This window comes from Phragmites australis, chromosome 1 (assembly GCF_958298935.1).
Source record: "Phragmites australis chromosome 1, lpPhrAust1.1, whole genome shotgun sequence".
In the NCBI taxonomy this organism is placed as follows: domain Eukaryota; kingdom Viridiplantae; phylum Streptophyta; class Magnoliopsida; order Poales; family Poaceae; genus Phragmites; species Phragmites australis.
Window position 1 is genome coordinate 54,379,782 of NC_084921.1, and position 19,751 is coordinate 54,399,532.

General features: G+C 39.3%; 2 protein-coding genes across 2 annotated transcripts; both read left to right on the plus strand.

Annotated features, from left to right (window-relative positions):
- Window positions 1-2,890: 2,890 nt before the first annotated feature.
- Window positions 2,891-8,663, plus strand: LOC133928336 (cullin-1-like). The gene is made up of 9 exons (XM_062374628.1): window positions 2,891-3,091; window positions 4,444-4,589; window positions 4,687-4,780; window positions 6,120-6,305; window positions 6,412-6,456; window positions 6,532-6,717; window positions 6,800-6,883; window positions 7,886-7,972; window positions 8,056-8,663. Exons 2-9 carry the CDS (start codon window positions 4,462-4,464, stop codon window positions 8,131-8,133), a joined length of 888 nt encoding a protein of 295 aa, XP_062230612.1. The 5' UTR covers window positions 2,891-3,091; window positions 4,444-4,461; the 3' UTR covers window positions 8,134-8,663.
- A 2,223-nt stretch (window positions 8,664-10,886) lies between these two features.
- On the plus strand, window positions 10,887-16,786 carry LOC133928332 (probable potassium transporter 2). The gene is made up of 10 exons (XM_062374615.1): window positions 10,887-11,045; window positions 12,337-12,574; window positions 12,831-13,079; window positions 13,174-13,224; window positions 13,561-13,821; window positions 14,074-14,126; window positions 14,647-14,761; window positions 14,832-15,086; window positions 15,211-16,350; window positions 16,539-16,786. The coding sequence occupies exons 1-9, from the start codon at window positions 11,004-11,006 to the stop codon at window positions 16,296-16,298; spliced, it is 2,352 nt and encodes a 783-aa protein (XP_062230599.1). The 5' UTR covers window positions 10,887-11,003; the 3' UTR covers window positions 16,299-16,350; window positions 16,539-16,786.
- The last annotated feature ends 2,965 nt before the right edge of the window (window positions 16,787-19,751 follow it).

Genomic DNA, 19,751 nt, shown 5'->3' on the forward strand with positions numbered 1-19,751 from the left:
GCATATCTCCATTCTTTTTCTTGAGGGTGAGATTTGAGGAAGGAATGAAGAGAGTGCTTGAGAGGAGAGAAGAGAGCAGCAGCTCCTGCTACTGTCTTGGGCGTGGGGCAGGGAGAGGAGAGAGAGGGAGGTGAGGCCGCTGGTGAGAGAAAAAGGAGGGGGTGGGCCAGCCTAAGGTGGGTCCCACTTGCAAGTGAAGTAAGTCTATTTTAGCTGAAAATTATTTCTATTCCTTCTCTCCCCTTAAATCCATAAAAGATATTCTGGTGCTCCGAAAAATCTAAAAATGTTTGTGCAGGGATCTCGAAATGAGATTAACCCATTTTAAATGGTTTCAACTGTAATGCCTATGCGAGACTTAACTAAAAGCAAACTCTAAAATTGATATTTTCATAACACTTCACAAAAGTTAAGCCACCAATTTTTTTTAACAAACACTCAACAATTAAACATATGCTTATGATACATATTTATGCTTAATAATATTTAACAAGCACTCAACAGCAACACATGCCCAATCTGTCGCTGCGTCCATGACGTAAGCAGATGACGAATTATTGACAATGCAGAGTTGTTGTTGTTGTGTTTGGCAGGGATACAGATCTTGGATTTCTTGGAGCTGGTCATATCCAGCTCCAAGAAATTCAGGATCTGAAACTGTGGATGGATTGAGGGTATTTGGTTAAGTGATTTAATTAAGAAATTTAAGAAAAAATAAATGTTTAAACCACTTTATTTTATTATACAAACTCTAGATGCAACATGAATCTCGAATTTAGAGCTGTACCAAACAGACCCGTACTCTCTCCTTGATTTCTTGCTGATTTCTGAAACTAATTATGACGTCGCTCTTTTTCCTCCTGTCCTCCTTCAATAAAATAACAGCAGAGCATTACGTACGTACTGTTTCGTTAAAAAGAAATAAAGTTGATGGTCAGTCAAAATTTCGAACGATCGAATCTTAAATCTGTAGAGTGTTTCGGCGTTCAGGAATCGGAGAGCAATACAAGTTTGCTCGACGAACTAAGAGCTAGCTAGCTGATCGATCAGGCAGAGCTCATCAGGCTGAAGCTCCAAGCTTGGCAGCTGGAAGCATGCATGCAGCCGGCAGAGCGCAGGCTGATGCAAAATACTCCAGGGTCTGTTACAGACGTACGTACGGGTTCAGAGAAACTATTGATGAAAAGTGAGATTTGCATTCAGGCCAGCATGCATGCAGTACGGCTCACGGAGGCCTGAGTTTGTCAAAGATCTAACAGTTGCATGCACGGTCATGCAATAATGCAGATTAATTAATATCTGCGCGCGTTAACTCCCGTCAGATATCATGACGAGGACCATGTTTGTGAGTGAATTACATAGTACTAACTAGCTTCACACACACACAAAGGAGGAGGATAAACAATTTTTTTACGAACGATAAACTGATTCCACGTGAACAAGTTTTACATTCTCGAAAGAAAAACATGAACAAGTTTTTTCTTTTTTGAGAAAGACGCCACATGACCAAGTGAACAGCCCGTCGCAAATATATGCACCTGTTTTGAAAAATATAAAAATAAATTTTAGGCCTAGTAGTCTGGGCAGCTATAGGCCCAGCCAAAGCGCATGGGCCCAATAGACTTCATGAGTTTTGGGCCATGAAAAAGACTAATCTGCTGTACTCCGTTCGTTCTTTATTTTCTTTTTTTTTTGGAGCGTCCACTCTTTATTTTTCAGAGAACAAAAGGTGAACGCACTTGTTCGAACATTTTCTTTTCTTTACAACATTTTTTTCAGCAAATCTACTGTTATACACAAGCAGTTCTGTATTTGAGTTTATTCAAACAAAAATACTACAAAATTGATTCATCCATCCGGAGTCCCCATCCGTTACATCTCAATGCGGTCGCATTCCTCTCCTCCGGGGTAGTCTATGTCATAATCAAAACGGCAACTGTCCGATTCACCAAACTCGTTATATGTCCGTCCGATAAGTAATCTACGTATCAGGTCAGGTCTTCCTCCCTGTTCACCAGTGATTTTTATATTTTTATATTTCAAAAATAAAAATTTGCAAAAATAAGCATCCATTTTAAAAAATTGCATAACTAAGCACTTTTTAGCAGACGATAGATTTAAAAAAATAAACATGTTATCCGTTGGATAGACTATGTCCAATAAAATTTATCTTTTTATTTTTTATTGTACGTATCATATTTTTATCTGATTTTTTAAGCGCTAGATCATATTATTCTCTACACCATAAAATGTTTTTAAAATTTTTTATGACCGTTTTGATAGTGTTTTAAATTTTAAGAGCAATGATGAAGTATTTTTTTTCTTTCCGGACAATAGTCTAGTTCCGCTAATTTTCGAAAGGAACACCTATTTTTTTTTCAAAATATAAAAAATAAAAAGTTGAAACAAATAGGTACTTCGCAAGTAATCGGGTGCTTCGTGAACGAGATTTTTTTTATTTTTATATTTTAAAAGTAAAAAAATAAAAAAAAATACTCCTAAGCTAAAAACTGAAACACCCAATTACTGAGAAAGGCTCTGTTTATTTTAGCTTTTTTATTTTTATATTCCAAAAGTAAAAAATACAAAAATACTCAGAAACCAAAAACTGAAGCAAATTAATTAGCTTTTGAAAAATTAAAAAGTTAGTTTCTGAAGAAATAAACTAAAAGCGGATAAACTGATTGAGAATGACTTTTCAAATTTTTAATGTATTAAGAACATAAAAAATTCTCGTAAAACATAATGGCCAAAAGCTAAAAACCCTAAACAGTTTTTAGAGAAAAAAACACCGGTTTTCAACCAAACTTTATAAATTTGAGCTGCGGCAAACAGCACGAAGTCCGGATAAACATAAACTACGCCACTGCGTCCCGGAGTCCCGGGCCGCATCGAGCCTTTTCTACCTTTTCGGCACGAGCGAAACGACAGCAAGCGGAGAGGGGAGCGAGCGAGCGAGGGAAATCCCTTTAAAACCCCACCCCATCCGCCGCCGTTTTCCGCACAGCACGCAGCCGAGGGGCGACAGAGCAGGCGAGACGCGGGGAGCAGTTTGCGAGCGATCCTCGCCAGCGCCTCTCCATCTCCGTGGGTAGTATGCTCCTCCTCCTCTTCCCCTCCCTCGCGCTACTGATCGATTGGGCGCTTGATTTCGCTTTCCCCAACCTTTTTCGTTGCTGCGGCTGTGAGCGATCACTTCCAAATCCCTCGTTCTCTTCGTTCAGTTTGCTGCGTGGTGTGGTACCCATTCATCCATGCTTAGATAAGGTTGTTCTTCAGCGCGCATAATTAGTCCGCCGATGGTGCGGGTGCGGTTTATCTTCCAAATATTTCGGGGGTTCCACTGAACGAACCCCGATGCCCTGCGGCCTCTGCTTCGATTGTTTACATGTGACCAATCCCGTGCATGATGTGGGTCAGAAATCGTGCTCACTGGCGCGGTGTGGTGGTGATTATTTGTCCATTAATTAGCGTAACCTCAATGTGTCAAACTCGAGACCTTCTGTTATGATAGTGAATGCTAATTTTTGTTTCGAGAATTTGAGTTACTCTCCTGCTCACCTGCACTACTGATAGGGTTGGTTGGTTGTTTTTGGCTTTCCCCTATGTATAACTCATTTGTTTTCTGAGAATTTGAATCGAGTGAAACCAAATCAATATGTCCCATGAGATGAGGTCAGAATCCATCTACTTGGTTTGCTCATGATTGCACGTATGCTTGTTGGGTATGATTGGTTGCGATTTGCTTGCTTGCTCTTTCTCTCTTACCGATAATGTGTGATGCATATGTAGCTGTACTGTTTTTTAGTGAGATCTTTTGCCACTGCGTGTGAATTTAGCACCCTCAGTTCCATGCGATGCTTTGCCTTTGGTTGGATTGTTTACGTGTGATGAATGATGTGGCCAGATATTGTGTTCTCCAGCACATTATTCAGCTGCGCCCTGATTAGCACCTTGTGATGGGTATTACATCAATGTGTCAATCTCGATACCTTCTCTTGTACTATTCTGTTATGATAAATTGACAATGTATGCTAAATCATGTTTAAGTCTGGGAACTAGTCTTCCTTAATCCTTAGTTCCTTGATGAGGATGGAATTTTCAATTAGGCTCAAATGAAGTTTAGGTTATATGTAAATGCATAGTTGATAGATCCTTGCAGCTGCAGCATAAGTGCCCTTTTTTCTGATGGCCACAGGAGACTTTCTGCCTACTGGCCGTTGTATTAAGAGTATTAGAAAAACAGGAACATTATCTGCTGAGGGTTTTGCGGCATAATGGGATTTTGAATAACGAACCACTTTGGATGATATTACCAGTGCAAAGTCTATGTGTTACAGATGCCCCTTTCACAATAATCAATTCCTAGTTTTGCTACATTTCTTCTGCTACTTTTGGATCTCCAGAAATTAACTCCTCTTATGCATTTATTTGTCAATGCAGTTCAGTGCAAGAGCAAAAATGAACGGGCACTTAAACTTTGAGGATGGCTGGAGGGTCCTGGAACAGGGAATTGTGAAATGCTCAAAGATTTTGGAGGGTTTCACGAGCACAAGGCCAACTGTGGATGAGTACATGAATTGCTATGAGTACGCTCCTATGGCAGGCTAATCCTATATGCATCTTAACTATTATCCATGAAACATTTAAAGTTGCAGCTGGCCATTCATTCCTCTACTTTTCCAGTTGTGTTTATAGGATGGCTGTGCAGAAAAACCAGTACTGTCAAGAGATGTACAATGGTTACAAGATGACGCTTGAAAAATGTGTCCGTGCAATGGTACTATAATTTTTTGTTTTAGTTTCTATCCCGAAATTCTTCTATACTCTATAGTTGAGGGCTTGAGGCATTATTTATAGGTCTGACCATGAAAACTTTTAATAGGGAAAAAGGATGACTGAAATCATATATTTGAAAATTAAATGAATGTTCTAACTCCGCTAACAGATCGTATATAAATGAAATACTATTCTGTAATCTCGCTGTATATTAAGATTTGGACCTGTTAATGCAGTGTATTATGGCATTGTGCAAGCTGGATCTATTCTGTAACTGTAATCCAGGTGACATGAAAGCATGCGATATTTGTGACATTTCTTTTCATCAGTGAATTCTCATATTAAATGAAAACTTGATTCTTCTCTATGTTGTCAACTTGTCATATATATGTTTGTAGTTTTTCATGCACTGTAGGTGGAGTTTGTGTCTTACCATTTCCCAGTCCCGCTGTATAAAATCTTATGACGCGTGCTGTTGGAGCTATTCCAGGGCATCTTTGTGTTATTGTTATATTTGTTCTTAGGTAAAACCCTGACTAATAAATCTTTGAAAGTAGTACTTAGTACTTTTAGTTCCACAGCAACTAGACCAGATTGTCTTGCTGCCCATGGGTGAATCTCAGATCGACCATTTGCGGGATATTTAGGCCCTATTTGGCAGGGCTCTAGCTCCAAGCTCCACATCAGATCTGGTATTTATGAGCTAAAATAAAGTGGTTTAAACTTCTATTTTTAGCCTAAAATGGAAATAAATAGTTTATCTAAACACCCATGGTGTCGCCAGCTCTAGCTCCATGAATTCGTCTAGCAGATATCTAGCTCCAAGAATTCTTGGGATTAGAGCTCTGCCAAATAGGCCCTTAGTACTTCTAGCAGTTGGCTTCTTTTGATGATTCCATTGCCTTGATCTGAGGCAAATTGTGAGCTGACACCAGAAGGAATTGCTGCAAAGACCAGCATATATCTTCTTGCCTTAGCGCAAAAGCACATATGCTTTTACACCAGACTTCATGGCTACATTTTGCTGATGTTGTGAATTTAGACGTGTAATTTCTGTTGTTTCGACTATTTTAGTAAGGTGAGTGGAGTAGTGGACTTCTATTTCTGCAAGGATCACCTTATTATTGTGTATCTTCAGCCCTCATGCACAAAAAATAACGAGACATTACTGCCGTCTCCCTGCTTTACTGCAGAACCATCGTGATAAGTTGATAACACATTCATATCAAAATAACCCAAATGCATAAAGTGGTCATGTAATTGTGTGCATCACATACTTAAAAAGTTCATGTTCCTTCTTTCCCTTGCTTGACATGTTTTTCTCCTCATTTGTTTATTAGGTTTTGCCCCATCTAATGCATAAGCGAGATGACTACCTGTTTAGAGAGCTTGTGAACATATGGTCAAACTATTGCATCATGGTTAGTTGTGTAAGTGGCTTCTTCAGCTATTTGGACCGCTGCTTTCTGGCGCATAGCAAACTACCTTCGCTCAGTGATGCTGCTGCTACTTCTTTTTTCAGTCCAGTAAGTATTGTGCAAGTAAAACTTATGCTTCCACAGGTGCTTTTAGGATGAGCTGCTTACCCACTTGTGTATCTGCAACTTGTTATGACCATTGCCCTTTTGCTAGGTCTTTTCCTTCAAGGATGAAGTAACAGATGCTCTACTTACTCTGGTATTTCTTAGATAGCTGTATTTATTTCGTTTTTAAATGTGTTCCTTCTGTACATAACAATCCAATTGATCCCAGATTCGCCGGGAGCGTGATGGAAGTAAGGTCGATATGGGCCTTTTGATGAATGTTATGCGTGGCATATGTCGTTCTGAAGTCCACACCTTCATGAAAAATGCTGTGCTTCAAGATACATATGCTTACTACTCTGAGAAAAGTTCCGAATGGATTATGCACTATGCTCTGCCAGATTACCTTGCCAAGGTCAATACTTTTATAGTAATTAATGAGCCAACGGTGCCTCGTTTCGTGGTTTCTCAACACTGTTGATATATGTTGTCTATAGGTTCAGGAAAGTATGGAGAAGGAAACCATGAGACTGACACAACTGTGTATTACAGAGGGAGATATCTCAGAGCTCTGTTTGCAGGTTCTTGTTTTACCTTGTCTTTGTCAGGAAATGTTATTTTTGCAGTATTTGTACTGCATTTTGCTTTAGTACTTAGTAGTAGCATAGGGTTGGTAATGTTTATCCCATATTATCTATGGGCATGTTTGGTTCCCTTGCCCAACCTTGCCTACCATTGCTTTTGAGCAAGAAAAATTGAATTTGAATTTGAGCAAGGGTAGGCAATGGAATCAAATATGCCTTATGTTCCTTGTTCATTTCCCAATTATGTGCTCTGCATTGTGTTACTTCCAGAATTTCGAAATGAAAATCTGCACTTGTTTGCGTTGTAATGGAAGCAAAATCTTCTTCTACACCCATGGGTAGCTACACCCCCAATGTACACTGCACATCTTTGCATAGACATTTGCACCTGTAATGGAGTCCGAACAGAGCTTTCAGCAATTTGATGGACTAAAAAAAGCTACTTGAACAATGATCAGCCATATTAACAGTAATCATCTTAGACCTTTTGTTTTATCAATGATACTGTTTTTCTACGAAAGTGTAAGAAAGAATCTCACCTCCAACTGTTGTATGATGCGAGGGACACAAGCACACAGTGCTTTCATTTGTCCCTATATGGTTTTTTAAGATGGCATCACACATTTTGCTATGGGCTGATGACTGATCCTCGGTTTAGTATTATGTTTTCATCTCTTTAGTTAGTTCATAATTCCCGAGAATCATAATTTTGCTAATATAATCCCTAGTACAATAATATTATCATTCATGCATGTGATTCCTCTGAGATAAACTTTTCACAGCGTCTATACGTTTTTAGTTTCCAAACCAAATAATGGTAAAAAACTTTCAAAATTAAGGTGTGTGAGTGTACACAAACTATAATGACGAAATCTGGATATACACATCTTCCATAAAAATAAAAACAATGTTATAAAATTTGTGAAGAAAAGATCTATTTGACATTTCACGGCAAAAAAAAGAATAATTTATTGATTCTACTGCCTCCGTTCACTGCAGGTTGTTAGTGCTCCATTGATGCGAACTTATGACAGATATGCGAGAGAGAAACATATTGGTGGTCAGCTTTTGCTTCAAACATACAAGGTGAACTCAACTGCACTCCCCAGTATAATTTGATACTTGCATTTTCAATAGCTTGCACCTAACCATTCCTTTACTCGTAACAGACTGTAGAGGAGGAACTCCTGGCCAGATGCAGTAGCTTGACAATTGACGGCTGCTCAGCTAACAGCTCTTTCAGTTGAATGGAGTCGAAAGGCAACTTTAGCTAACATCCATCTATAAGACTATAACCCAGCTTACATACAGGAGTGCTTTAGAACATGGCCTATATGAAGTGGAAGTTTTTGTGCAGCTCGTTTTCGCTACAGCTCAAAGCTGCCTGGTTCCGGTTATCTCTAGCAGATTTAGCAGCTGATCTGAATGGTGAGATCCAGTTGAGATTTATATGCATGCTATTTGTGGTTACCAGGATCTAGGGCTGTGAGCTCAACCGAGGGTTGCGGCTCTTTTACCTTATCGTGCATGTTATTTTGCAGAATCAACACCATTGGAAATGACATGATGGTAGAATCTTGTGGCAAAACATGTTCTTTTTCTGTCTGTCATCTAGCAGATGCCTGCACATAACGTGTTTGAGATGTCAGCACCATGAATGGCGTGTGCTTTTTCGTGCTTCTTATCATATGATGGCTGTGGTTGACAAAGCTTATCTAGCTTGCCTTCACTGTGACTTGAGTTGATGCTGCTCTATTATTGCCTTTGATTGTTGTGATCGCCAGTGTGGTTTATTTAGGGCGCTGCTATTCCACACGCGGGCGCCAGAGAACCAGCAACTTTTTAGACAGCTCTCTCCATATTTTCTGTTTTTGAAACTTGTTCCCTCCCGCGTCTTTCTATTTTTGGAAAAGTTTTTTTAATAAGTTAATGAGAAAAGTTTTGAAGAGAAGTTTTCAATTTTTTTTCAAACATGGAAAGTGGGGGCTGTCGGGGCGGGGGGGGGGGGGGGGTGAGCAGCAAATCGCGTGCGCGTGTGCGTGCTGATCCAGCATTTTTGAAAAAAAAATCGAAAACTTTTCTGAGCAAATTTTTCTTGTTCACTTTTTCTCAAAACTTTACTCATTAACTTTTCCAGAATTTTTTTTTTGAAAAACTTATTTGGAAAACTTTTTCAAAATAGACATGAGAGGAAAAAAAATTAAAAACGGAAAGTGGAGGGGGCTATCTGAAAAGATACGGGATGAACGGCGTCCGCCCTAACGTGCTTTTCCTTAAAATCACACGATGACAAAAAAAAGGTCAGAACGTCACTGAAACAAGCGAGAAAAGTTTGTTCTACTCTACTTCAAATGATCAATTTTTTTTAATCAGATATCCGTTTATAATTCTATCTACACGAGACCCATGTTACATATCCTGTGGAGATATTTTATGTTTATTGACAGGTTACATATAATAGTGCTAACAAATTATATGTAACATTGTCAATGAAATCTTACTTAAGTTGCTACCAAAATATTCATCAAAGTTTGCTACATGTAAGGACCAGTGACACTAAGAGAGGATTTGAATTAGATATTCTAAAATTAATCAGTTCAAATTAATAAGGTAAATCTAAATCATTTTTTTCTAAATATGGTGTAAGTTTATCAAGTATCGCTACTTATCATAACAAAGTTTTGCTACTTATGTACAATTCTAATAGCTACACATGTAATTCTAGGAAAGATAAATGCAAAAGATAAACAGTGTAATACTATAAAAGTGTAGAATGTGAATAAGATAGAGAACGCAAACTCAGCATGGCGATTTTTTTTTCTGTAGTATCGATGAGTTATCTCTCACCAATAGTTCATGTTAGAGCCCCTCGCAAAGATCAAACTCCTTGGTCGGATAACTCCATGACTCTTGTTGTTATAGCTCTTCACACATTGGTGGGTCTCCTACTAGGTTTACCCGAATGTTCATCATCATCTTTGCTAAGATAGTACTTTACCACTCCAGTACGAACCACTACTCCCGCTCATAACACTTATAGCCGCTCCACAAACTCGATTATAAGGTTTCACAAAGCTCACCGTCACCAAACCATCTAGATGTAGACATACACTAAGAGTACCAAGCGTAAACTAGCGATGGGAGTAAACAAACTTAAATGGCTGGTGCAAATTTGTAGAGCTAACCTAAAAACTAGGTATTGAAGGAATTTGTCTAGAATTCCTCACCGTATCAGGTGATGATCCCTTTTCAATGATCGTCGTATCATGCGATGACTTCACTCTAGATATCGTCGATTTGCAGCCTCTTTACAACTACTATATGGTGCACCGTCCAATGTCCTATTGTATCATGCAATACCATTGTATTATGCAGTGACTTTATCTTCGAAACCTGGAAATCTTTCTGCTTGTTCTATTATATTCATAGTCACCATATTATGCGGTGGCTAATTTAACTTTACTTAAATCTCGATTTTTGTGGCTTCTTTTTTTTATATATATCTTAGGTTTTCATTTTAGTCTATTAGACATTATGTAGCTACCTAAAGACACTAGATGCACATTGAATTTAGCTAGCTTTAATAGGTCAGAATGAACACCTAAATATCAAGGAAAAGAACCACCAAGTAACTCGATGGTAAATTGATGGGAAAAGAAGAAACCACATCATCTTACAATGTTGCGATAGATGAGTAACAACTATGGATTATACACACGGCTAGAGATTTTCAAGATAAAATACATCTAACTAAATTGAACTATTATGCAATGTATTTGGACAGACTTCTTCGTGACTTTTAAATAAGCTCTGATCAAACTATAAAACCTTTAACTACTAATATTTTTTAACATATTTAATTTAGGAATATAAAAATTATACATATGTATAGATTTATTAAAAAATATTTTATAATCTTATAAGTTCATTAAATTTTATAAATATATTTTAATAGAGAATAATAACAAAAATACTCTATTATATCTAAAAGTATTTTTGATCGGAGCGAGTAGTTGTTGCGATGTGGTTCAAGGAGCCGAGAAAGCAGACGATCCTGCTATCAGTAATCTCTCTCTGCTTCTATGATTTCCTCAGATTATAAGCGGAAACACCCCGGATGGACGCCGAGGCCGGCATTGTCGGCGCCGAACAGCTGCCGGTACGCGCCCAGATACCTCTCATTGCCGTGATTTTGCTTTTCTTCTTCACGTCACCTGTTGCCTGTTGCTTTTGGTTGGACTGCTCCTGAATCGGAGCCCTCTTGTTTGGCGCCTGGGTTGCGGTGTAGGCTCTGCGAGTTTACGCTGGGATGATTTTGGGGTGAGATTTAGGGGATTTGGTGCGGGGTTCTCACGGGGATCAGGGATTACGCAGCGTCTGTGGCATATCTTTTTTTTCCCCAGTGATTTTCTTCACTTGGATTTGAATCTGAAGGGTATTTCCACACAAATTGGTTTGGGCATTTCGGTTAATTTCTGTTTCCGCGCAAATTGGTTTGGTGACGGAGCAGCAAAGTAACCAACTTTAACGATTTCAATCAGGGATCAATATTGCTATGTAGATGGGTTGGTTATTCCTGAAGGAAAGATCGTACTCTTTTGTAGTGTCTTACTGTTTTTAAAATTAAAAATAGGATTTAAGTGTCGTAAAGAAAGAAGAACTTCATAGGAAAATGCCTGCCTTTTCTTAAGAACAATGGCCTATCCATCTTTGAGGGAGTGGAATTGCCTCGAAAAGAAAAAAAAAATGTTTCTAAATACTTAAGAATGTTCCAACTTTAGGACCTTTTCCATTCATGTTCCAGATAAATGAGAAAATAGCCATAATTTTGCAGTTTGGAGTACTAATGATTCATCTATGAAGTAGGGATTTGCCCCCTCAGAGAAGGATAATTGTTCAGGTTCTATATGATGCTTATGGAGTTACCGGGCATATTTGATGTGTCGCCTGTTTCCTCATTTTCGCTTCTTTTAATTCGCTTTCTATCCAATTCTTGTGCTTTGGTAGTTTACTGGTTGCGATTTTTATTACAGTTGTATCATATGGGCCTGCAATTATCTTAAAATGAAAAGGCAATAGCTTGTCCACATATGCTACTACAGATGAAGAAGTGTAAATAAAAAAATGATTTTCTTTTTCTTGGGTGATATTTACTAAATAGTAATCCTACACAAATCCGTAAAAAACCAAGATACTTATATAAGTCCACAGTTTTAAAGTAAGTTATGCAGGTTTGCCTGGATAATTTTTAATTTAGACATATCACCATGTTATATAAAAAAATCTTTTAGTTGCATACATATAGTATTTAATCATTTTCTTTGTTGACTTTTTGGTTACATTTTAATGAATATTGTGATACCTTATAGCACTTCTTTCAAATCTATGGAGCATTATTCTGCTCCACTGCAAAAATATTTTCTGACGGTAGTTCTGTCATGCATTTTCAGCGGAGGCAATACTACATGAATTTGTTACTTTTAGCATACCAGAGCTTTGGTGCTGTTTATGGGGACCTAAGCACATCACCTCTTTACGTTTATAAAAGTACATTCTCAGGACGGCTCCATCGATACCAAGATGAAGATATAGTATTCGGTGTACTTTCCCTGATATTTTGGACCTTCACTCTTATTCCCTTGCTGAAATATGTCACTATTGTCTTGAGTGCTGATGATGATGGCGAAGGTGCATGGCAATCCCTTTCTAAACAACCTATCTATCTTTATATGCCTGCAATTAATTTGTTCTAGTTCAACAAGTATATGGTTCTAATTGACTAGCTCCATTATGTAAACAGCGCTAAGGTTTTATTATTTATCATCCTGATGAATCTTATAACAAATATATCGTTTGGTCTATCTTCTGAAACAATGAGGCCTATTTTTTCAGTTTTATCTTTGGTCACTTGAGAACAAATAAGTAGCTGCCTACACTTTTGTAGGTGGACCATTTGCGCTGTATTCGCTCCTTTGCAGGCATGCAAAATTTAGTTTGCTTCCGAATCAACAAGCAGCCGATGAGGAACTATCTTCATACTACAGAAATGGGTTTGTAGCTCGCAATGGATCTTCACCTTGGCTAAGAAGGTTTCTGGAGAAGCACAAGAAAGTAAGAACTGTGATTCTTCTTATAGTTCTGTGTGGCGCTAGCATGATGATTGGTGATGGTGTCCTTACCCCGGCAATCTCAGGTGGATACTACCACAGTAATCTATTTGTTTACCACTCATGTAGTGGAAAACTGTATGTTTATTATGCCTTTTTCTGCTTGTTTTTTCCTTGCAGTCCTGTCATCTATGTCTGGATTACAAGTTCGAGCTACTGGTTTACAGGATCGTAAGTACATCTCAGTGAACTCATAACTCCTTGATGCAACAATATTAAAACACACATCTGATCTTTGTGGGAGTACTAGCCATAGCAAATTTATACGATATGTAATTACCTTCATAAATATGCTGAACAACCCCACCCATCCTTTTTTTTGTAACTATTTTTTTTTTATTGGATGAACTGAAAGGCATGCATTTTTTGTCTTTATCTGTGTATTTTTTGAAGATTATTATTTTATCATTTCATATATTGGGATTCTCTGTCAATTTTTTTCTAAACACCAATTTACTTCAGAAGTTGGTCCTATTATATTTCTCACACAAATTGTTTCCCATCCAGGTTCTGTAGTACTCCTTTCATGCATTGTATTGGTTGGTCTGTTTGCCTTGCAACACCGGGGTACTCAGAAGGTAGCATTCATGTTTACACCAATTGTCATCATCTGGCTATTTTCAATTGGTGGAGTTGGTTTATACAACATACTTCAGTGGAACCCAAAGATATATCAAGCTCTCTCTCCATATTATGTGGTTAAGTTCTTCAGGACGACAGGTAAAGATGGTTGGATTGCTTTGGGAGGGATACTTCTTTCTTTGACAGGTTAGTTACTATCAACCCCTACAAGGGGGTGATGTTTCATGTTTGTCTTTTGGGAAATGCTTCATGTACAACTATTTGAGTACAACTCAAGTAACCATGCATTTATGAGCTTCTATCCAAATGATTTCAGCCATTGGATCCTGAGTTGTACTCAAATGGTTTTATATGTAGCAGTGCTCTTGCCTTTTTCCACTTTTAGGAACTCGGATACTAGTTAGGATTTAATCTCCAGCTCTACTTTCCACTTTTCAGGCAGTGAAGCAATGTTTGCTGACCTTGGTCACTTTAGGAGTGCATCTGTCAGGGTAAGTTGAACTAGTGATGATCTTTTGTCCGTTAGTCTCCACACTGGTACATTCACACTTTTTGGATATATCCTTTTATGTTCTGTAATTCTATTTGGTGGTGCAGTGTTATGTTGTGTAATAAAGCAAACATGAAAATAACGTAGATATAACATGTATATTTCATTGTAAAAGAAGCAGCAAAGTTAATGTACAAAATAAAGTATATGTAAAAAGAAATATATCCAACATGCTTATTTGAAATGGATATAACCTGCATATTTGAGACATATCAGAAACTGAAAGGAGCCAGCCTAGTTATCTTGCTGTGGACCAGAATGTTGCTTGCATCTGATGTTCCATTGTGTCCCTTGCGATGGCCTATTTGGTCCTTACCTTACAGTATTGAGAATGCCTTCTGGATTTTAGTTATGTCTGTCTTGTTAGTACCAACAATCTATGTTTGATTGATTGAACTATGCCCCCCTCTTCTGAAAATGTTTCATGTTGAATGTATATAGTTGTTTTCTCCTTGCCGCAGGTGGCTTTTGTGACCATCATATATCCATGTCTTATATTACAATATATGGGTCACGCTGCATTTCTATCGAAGAACATCTTTGACATGCGAACAAGTTTTTATGATTCTATCCCAGGTTTGCACCCTCCCCCTTCCCTTTTCTTGCATGCAGTGTCATTTAAGGTTAAGTTTGTATTGTCATGCAGAACCTGTATTTTGGCCCGTATTCGTGGTGGCCACACTCGCTGCAGTTGTTGGTAGCCAAGCTGTCATTTCAGCAACGTTCTCCATTGTGAAACAGTGCCATGCTCTGGGATGTTTCCCACGAGTGAAGGTTGTCCACACGTCGAGGTGGATCCGTGGGCAGATATATATTCCAGAAATAAACTGGATCCTTATGGTGCTTTGCCTAGCTATCACTATTGCATTCCGTGATACTACTCCTATTGGCAATGCCTATGGTAAGCTTTTAGCATTGATCACGAGCTTCAAGATCTTTCTTATACATAGCCTTTTAAAAAAGATTCAACATTCTCATGCACTGGGAGTCTAAGCAGTGTAGTTTTCTGTGTTTTCACTTTTCAGGTATTGCTTGCATGACTGTTATGCTTGTTACTACATTGCTGATGGCATTGATCGTCATCTTTGTTTGGCAAAAGAACATAATATTTGCCATAGTTTTCCTGGTATTCTTTGGATCCATTGAAGCTATATATCTTTTGTCATCTCTCATGAAGGTTCCTCAAGGGGGATGGGTGCCTCTTGTGCTTTCTTTCATATTCATGTCTGTCATGTACATTTGGCACTATGGGATAAGGAGGAAGTACCAGTTTGATCTTCAGAACAAAGTATCAATGAGATCGATCCTGTCTCTGGGTCCAAGCCTTGGCATAGTTCGGGTTCCTGGTATTGGACTGATTTACACAGAGCTGGTGACTGGTGTACCCTCCATCTTCTCACATTTTGTCACTAATCTCCCTGCCTTCCATGAAGTCCTGGTCTTTCTTTGTGTGAAGTCAGTGACGGTGCCATATGTGTCACCAGATGAGCGATACATTGTGGGTAGGATTGGACCTAAAGAATATCAGATGTACCGTTGCACAGTTAGATATGGCTACAAAGATGTGCAGAGAGATGATGACAATTTTGAGAACCTGATAGTTATGAGCATTGCGAAGTTCATTATGATGGAAGCGGAGGATGCTTCTTCTTCAGCAAGTTATGATATCGCTAATGAAGGAAGGATGGCGGTCATAACAACCACTGATGATTGTGGCACTCCATTGGCCATGAGAGATTTTGATGGCCTAGCTGACTCCATGACTACGAGGACCAGCAAATCAGAGAGCCTTCGAAGTCTGCAGTCCTCTTATGAGCAAGAATCGCCAAGTGTAACCCGGCGACGCCGTGTTCGTTTTGAGCTGCCAGAGGATGACGACATGGGTCAACAAGTGAAAGATGAGCTTATGGCACTTGTGGAAGCGAAACATGCAGGGGTTTCATACATCATGGGGCATTCTTACATCAAAGCTCGGAGGAGCTCAAGTTTTCTGAAGAAGTTTGCTATTGATGTTGGCTACTCTTTCCTCCGGAAGAACTGCAGAGGTCCATCTGTCACACTGCACATTCCACACATTAGTCTGATAGAAGTTGGCATGATCTACTATGTTTAGCCCAATGCCCAAGCCAAGTTCACATGTGGATACCTGGTTGCGACAAAGCATGGTGAGTTTGTGCTATTTGTTGAACCATATGAGCTATCCTTTTTTTTTTCTAGTTTTCTAGTTAGATGGTTATCATTTAAATACGCACTAGTAAATTTACCGTATCCTGTGGGAATTAACTTGCAGGGAGAAACTGATTTAAACTTGTAATCTTCCCTCTAAATCTTGTTCCTTTTTTCTCCTTTTCAGTGCTACCGGCGGCTTTTTATCTGGAGTTCACAGGCTCGTGCTTCCTGGGAGAAGATACTGCATCCTCATGTGCTTTTGGTTTCAGTTTGTAGAGACGAAGGAAGACTTTCCTTATTAATATGATTTTTAGCCTAAATAAACCATCAAACTGGTACCAGTGATCCTAGTTTTCTTCTCTTTTGGTATATTTACATGCATGCTCTGTAATTTTTCCGGGGAGTTATGTAATGGAAATATGCATTCTCTTATGGTCAGCGTTCTATCGTAGCAGCATATAAATTTTCCCCTCCCGCTCGACGATTTATGCAAGTTTGCTGTGATGGAAATTTTTCTTGATACAACAGCTCCCTTTTTGGACCGACCAAACAACCGTCTTAGCGGTCGTACATGCTGCTCTTGCGTCGGCGAACTAGTCTCGCCACCAGACTCCCTCGTCGACGGTGATCCCCTCGGCGGTGATGGTGAGGGAGACGGCAGTCTGTCTCCCAGACATCCCTTTAGAGGTGTGGTCTTTCCCCCGTTCGCGTGGCTGTTCTTGCGTGGGAGACGCGCATGGGAGATCGTGTGGGCGAATGCTCACGTATGTCATGAGACGTGGCGCAGGCTGAGAAGGCGCGGGGATTGGGTGGGGGACTAACATGGCAGCGTGGCTCGGTGGTGGTTTCTGGAGAGGCAGTTCAGAGATTTTGCCATGGCATCCGCTTGCCGCATCCCACACCCAACCCTAGCATCTATGCCCTGTGAAGACAACCCAATCATTGGGATGGGTAGATGCTCTTATTTGGAAATTCATAAGCAATCAGACATGGCTATTCCTCCTCAGCTGCCAGTTTATGAGATTGAAAAAGATGATGGCTCTATCATGAATCAAATGCCTGCAGTGAAGAGCTTGGAGCATGATGATCTTCCTCTGCTTCAGGATCCTCAGAAGAAAAATGAAGAAAAAGTGATTCCAGCGATGCCTTCTATCCTTGCTCCTACCAGGATGAGTGCAACATGTGCTCACCTAGTCGACTCCGCTGTTGAAGAAGTTGCCATTCAAGGGGCCAAGCAGAAGAATCTGGAAGTTAACGTTGCTATTTCCTCAAAGTTTCATAGCAAAAATTCTTTTGCTGCTTTATTAAGTGATGATATTTATAGGATCATGGTGTCGCATAAACATTTTTGCATCCAAAGCAAAGGGGGCAAAAATTTGCTAACTAATTTCCTGGACACGTCATTCACTCCAATGATCGTACGCTGATAGGCTAATTGACGAGATTAGACACTTAACAACACCTATTACTCAAGACGTACAATATCGAAATCCATGTTCTTATGTTACAATTTTTCAAAGCAAAATAGAACAGAAATGTATGTGACATTACATACTGACATTAAGATTTCGGAGAAATTATATCAAATTTAGTAGGTCCTAGGCTCACCTATCATTGATGCATCAATTGATCAGTGATTTATGATTTTTTCCTCATATATTTTTCCAATGTATTCATTCACTTCAATATCTTTTCTCTTATTTTATTTTGTCCCAGACTGATTAATCTTGGGGTTGCAGGGAACCAAGTATTGGTTTCAATGGTCAGTGAAGGTGGTTGTATAGCTTATCCATCAAGGATTAAACCCTTGTGTGTCTTATGGAGTATAATTTTCTTTCAATGATAAGTAACGTACCCATCGACACTAGGCATATATGGTGATTTTGTCAATTTTTAAACTCTGTATCTCTAATCTTCAGTAGACGTTGTTTAAGTGTGCGTGATGGTGGTATGAGTGTATACATATATGTGTCTACAAATTGTATTGGTGTTTTTTTTAAAAAAAGTTTAGGTTCCAGTTGGGACCAGCCAAGGATCTAGATCCTCTGTTCCCAGCCCGGCTGTGGGCCCAGTCTAGATTAGTTTGTTAGGCTTGTCTTTGACATTAAAGTCAGGGTCAGGCCCAACTACAGCAGCCCATTACTCGATCAGGTCCCTCGCAGTGTTTTTTTTATATTCTGAACTCGGAACCGTTCCGTTCCGTTCCGTTCCATTGGCTTCTCCCTCCTCCGCCACGTTCCGCAAATTGTTTTTTTTAAGGACTACAGTGGGCAGACTGATTAAGCCCAAGGCTCTTGCTTTGTTTACTATGCACTGTAGCAGATCAGCAATAATAACAAAGAGAAGGGGGAGAGAGGACCGCAAATTGTTAAAATATCTTCATGTAAGTTCGGCGGACTGACAGCATTCATTCATGCATGCAGATGGTGCCATTGGCATTGGAATAGCCACAACCGCTCTTGGTCTGCTGGTTGGGATTGCAGCTGCTGTTGCTCGGAAAAACTGATGAGATATCATTTTCCTGATTTATTTCTGGATACCATGTTCTTACTTGTCCCAGTTGCTCTGGTGAACTACTCCTAATATTTTGGTTCAACTCCTAAGCTGCTGTAATTCCCATTGTTAATTGGGTGGATTAATCCTTCTTGTTTTCGGGTCCAGCCGAGAGCCCGAGAAGATATCCTTTATGCTTATGAGTTTGAATCGATGTTAGTTTGAGTGTGTTTGGCTGCGAGAAACGTTTCGGATTCTAGCCATAATCAGTAGAATTCTTGCCAAACATTGCTTTTGGTGAGTGATTTGAATTCAAAATGAGAGAAATATTTATCTTTTTTATACTATGATGGAGAAACGGTCAAAATGTGGTTTCCCCTATTTCTGAATCACTTACTTCTCGTTTATAATTGTCATCTTCTACCGAGAATCAAGATCTATCCAACTACCCAAACAATTTCATAATGCTGTTATTTTCTTATTGCCAACCTCGCATGATATCCGAGCACAATTGGCTATTCTTCAGTTCTATGGGGCTGCTTCTGGGCTTAGAACAAACTTGTACAAGTGTGTGGTAGTTCCAATATGTTGTGATGAAGACGACATCAGGATTATCAGTGACAATCTCCCCTGTAGATTGCCCTCCTTCCCCATCCAATACCTGAGAGTTCCCCTCACAATTGGTCGACTCCGTAGATGCCATTTGCAACCGATGGTGGACAGAGTCGCAGCCAAGCTTCCATTCTTGCAGTCCAAGCTAATCTCCAAACTAGGGCGTGACACATTGGTCAAATTGGTGTTGTCCTCGACTCCCTTACACACTCTCATTTCCATCACTATCCCACCATGGGTGATCAAGGAAATTGACAAAATTCAGAAGGCATTCCTATGGACCGACGAAAGA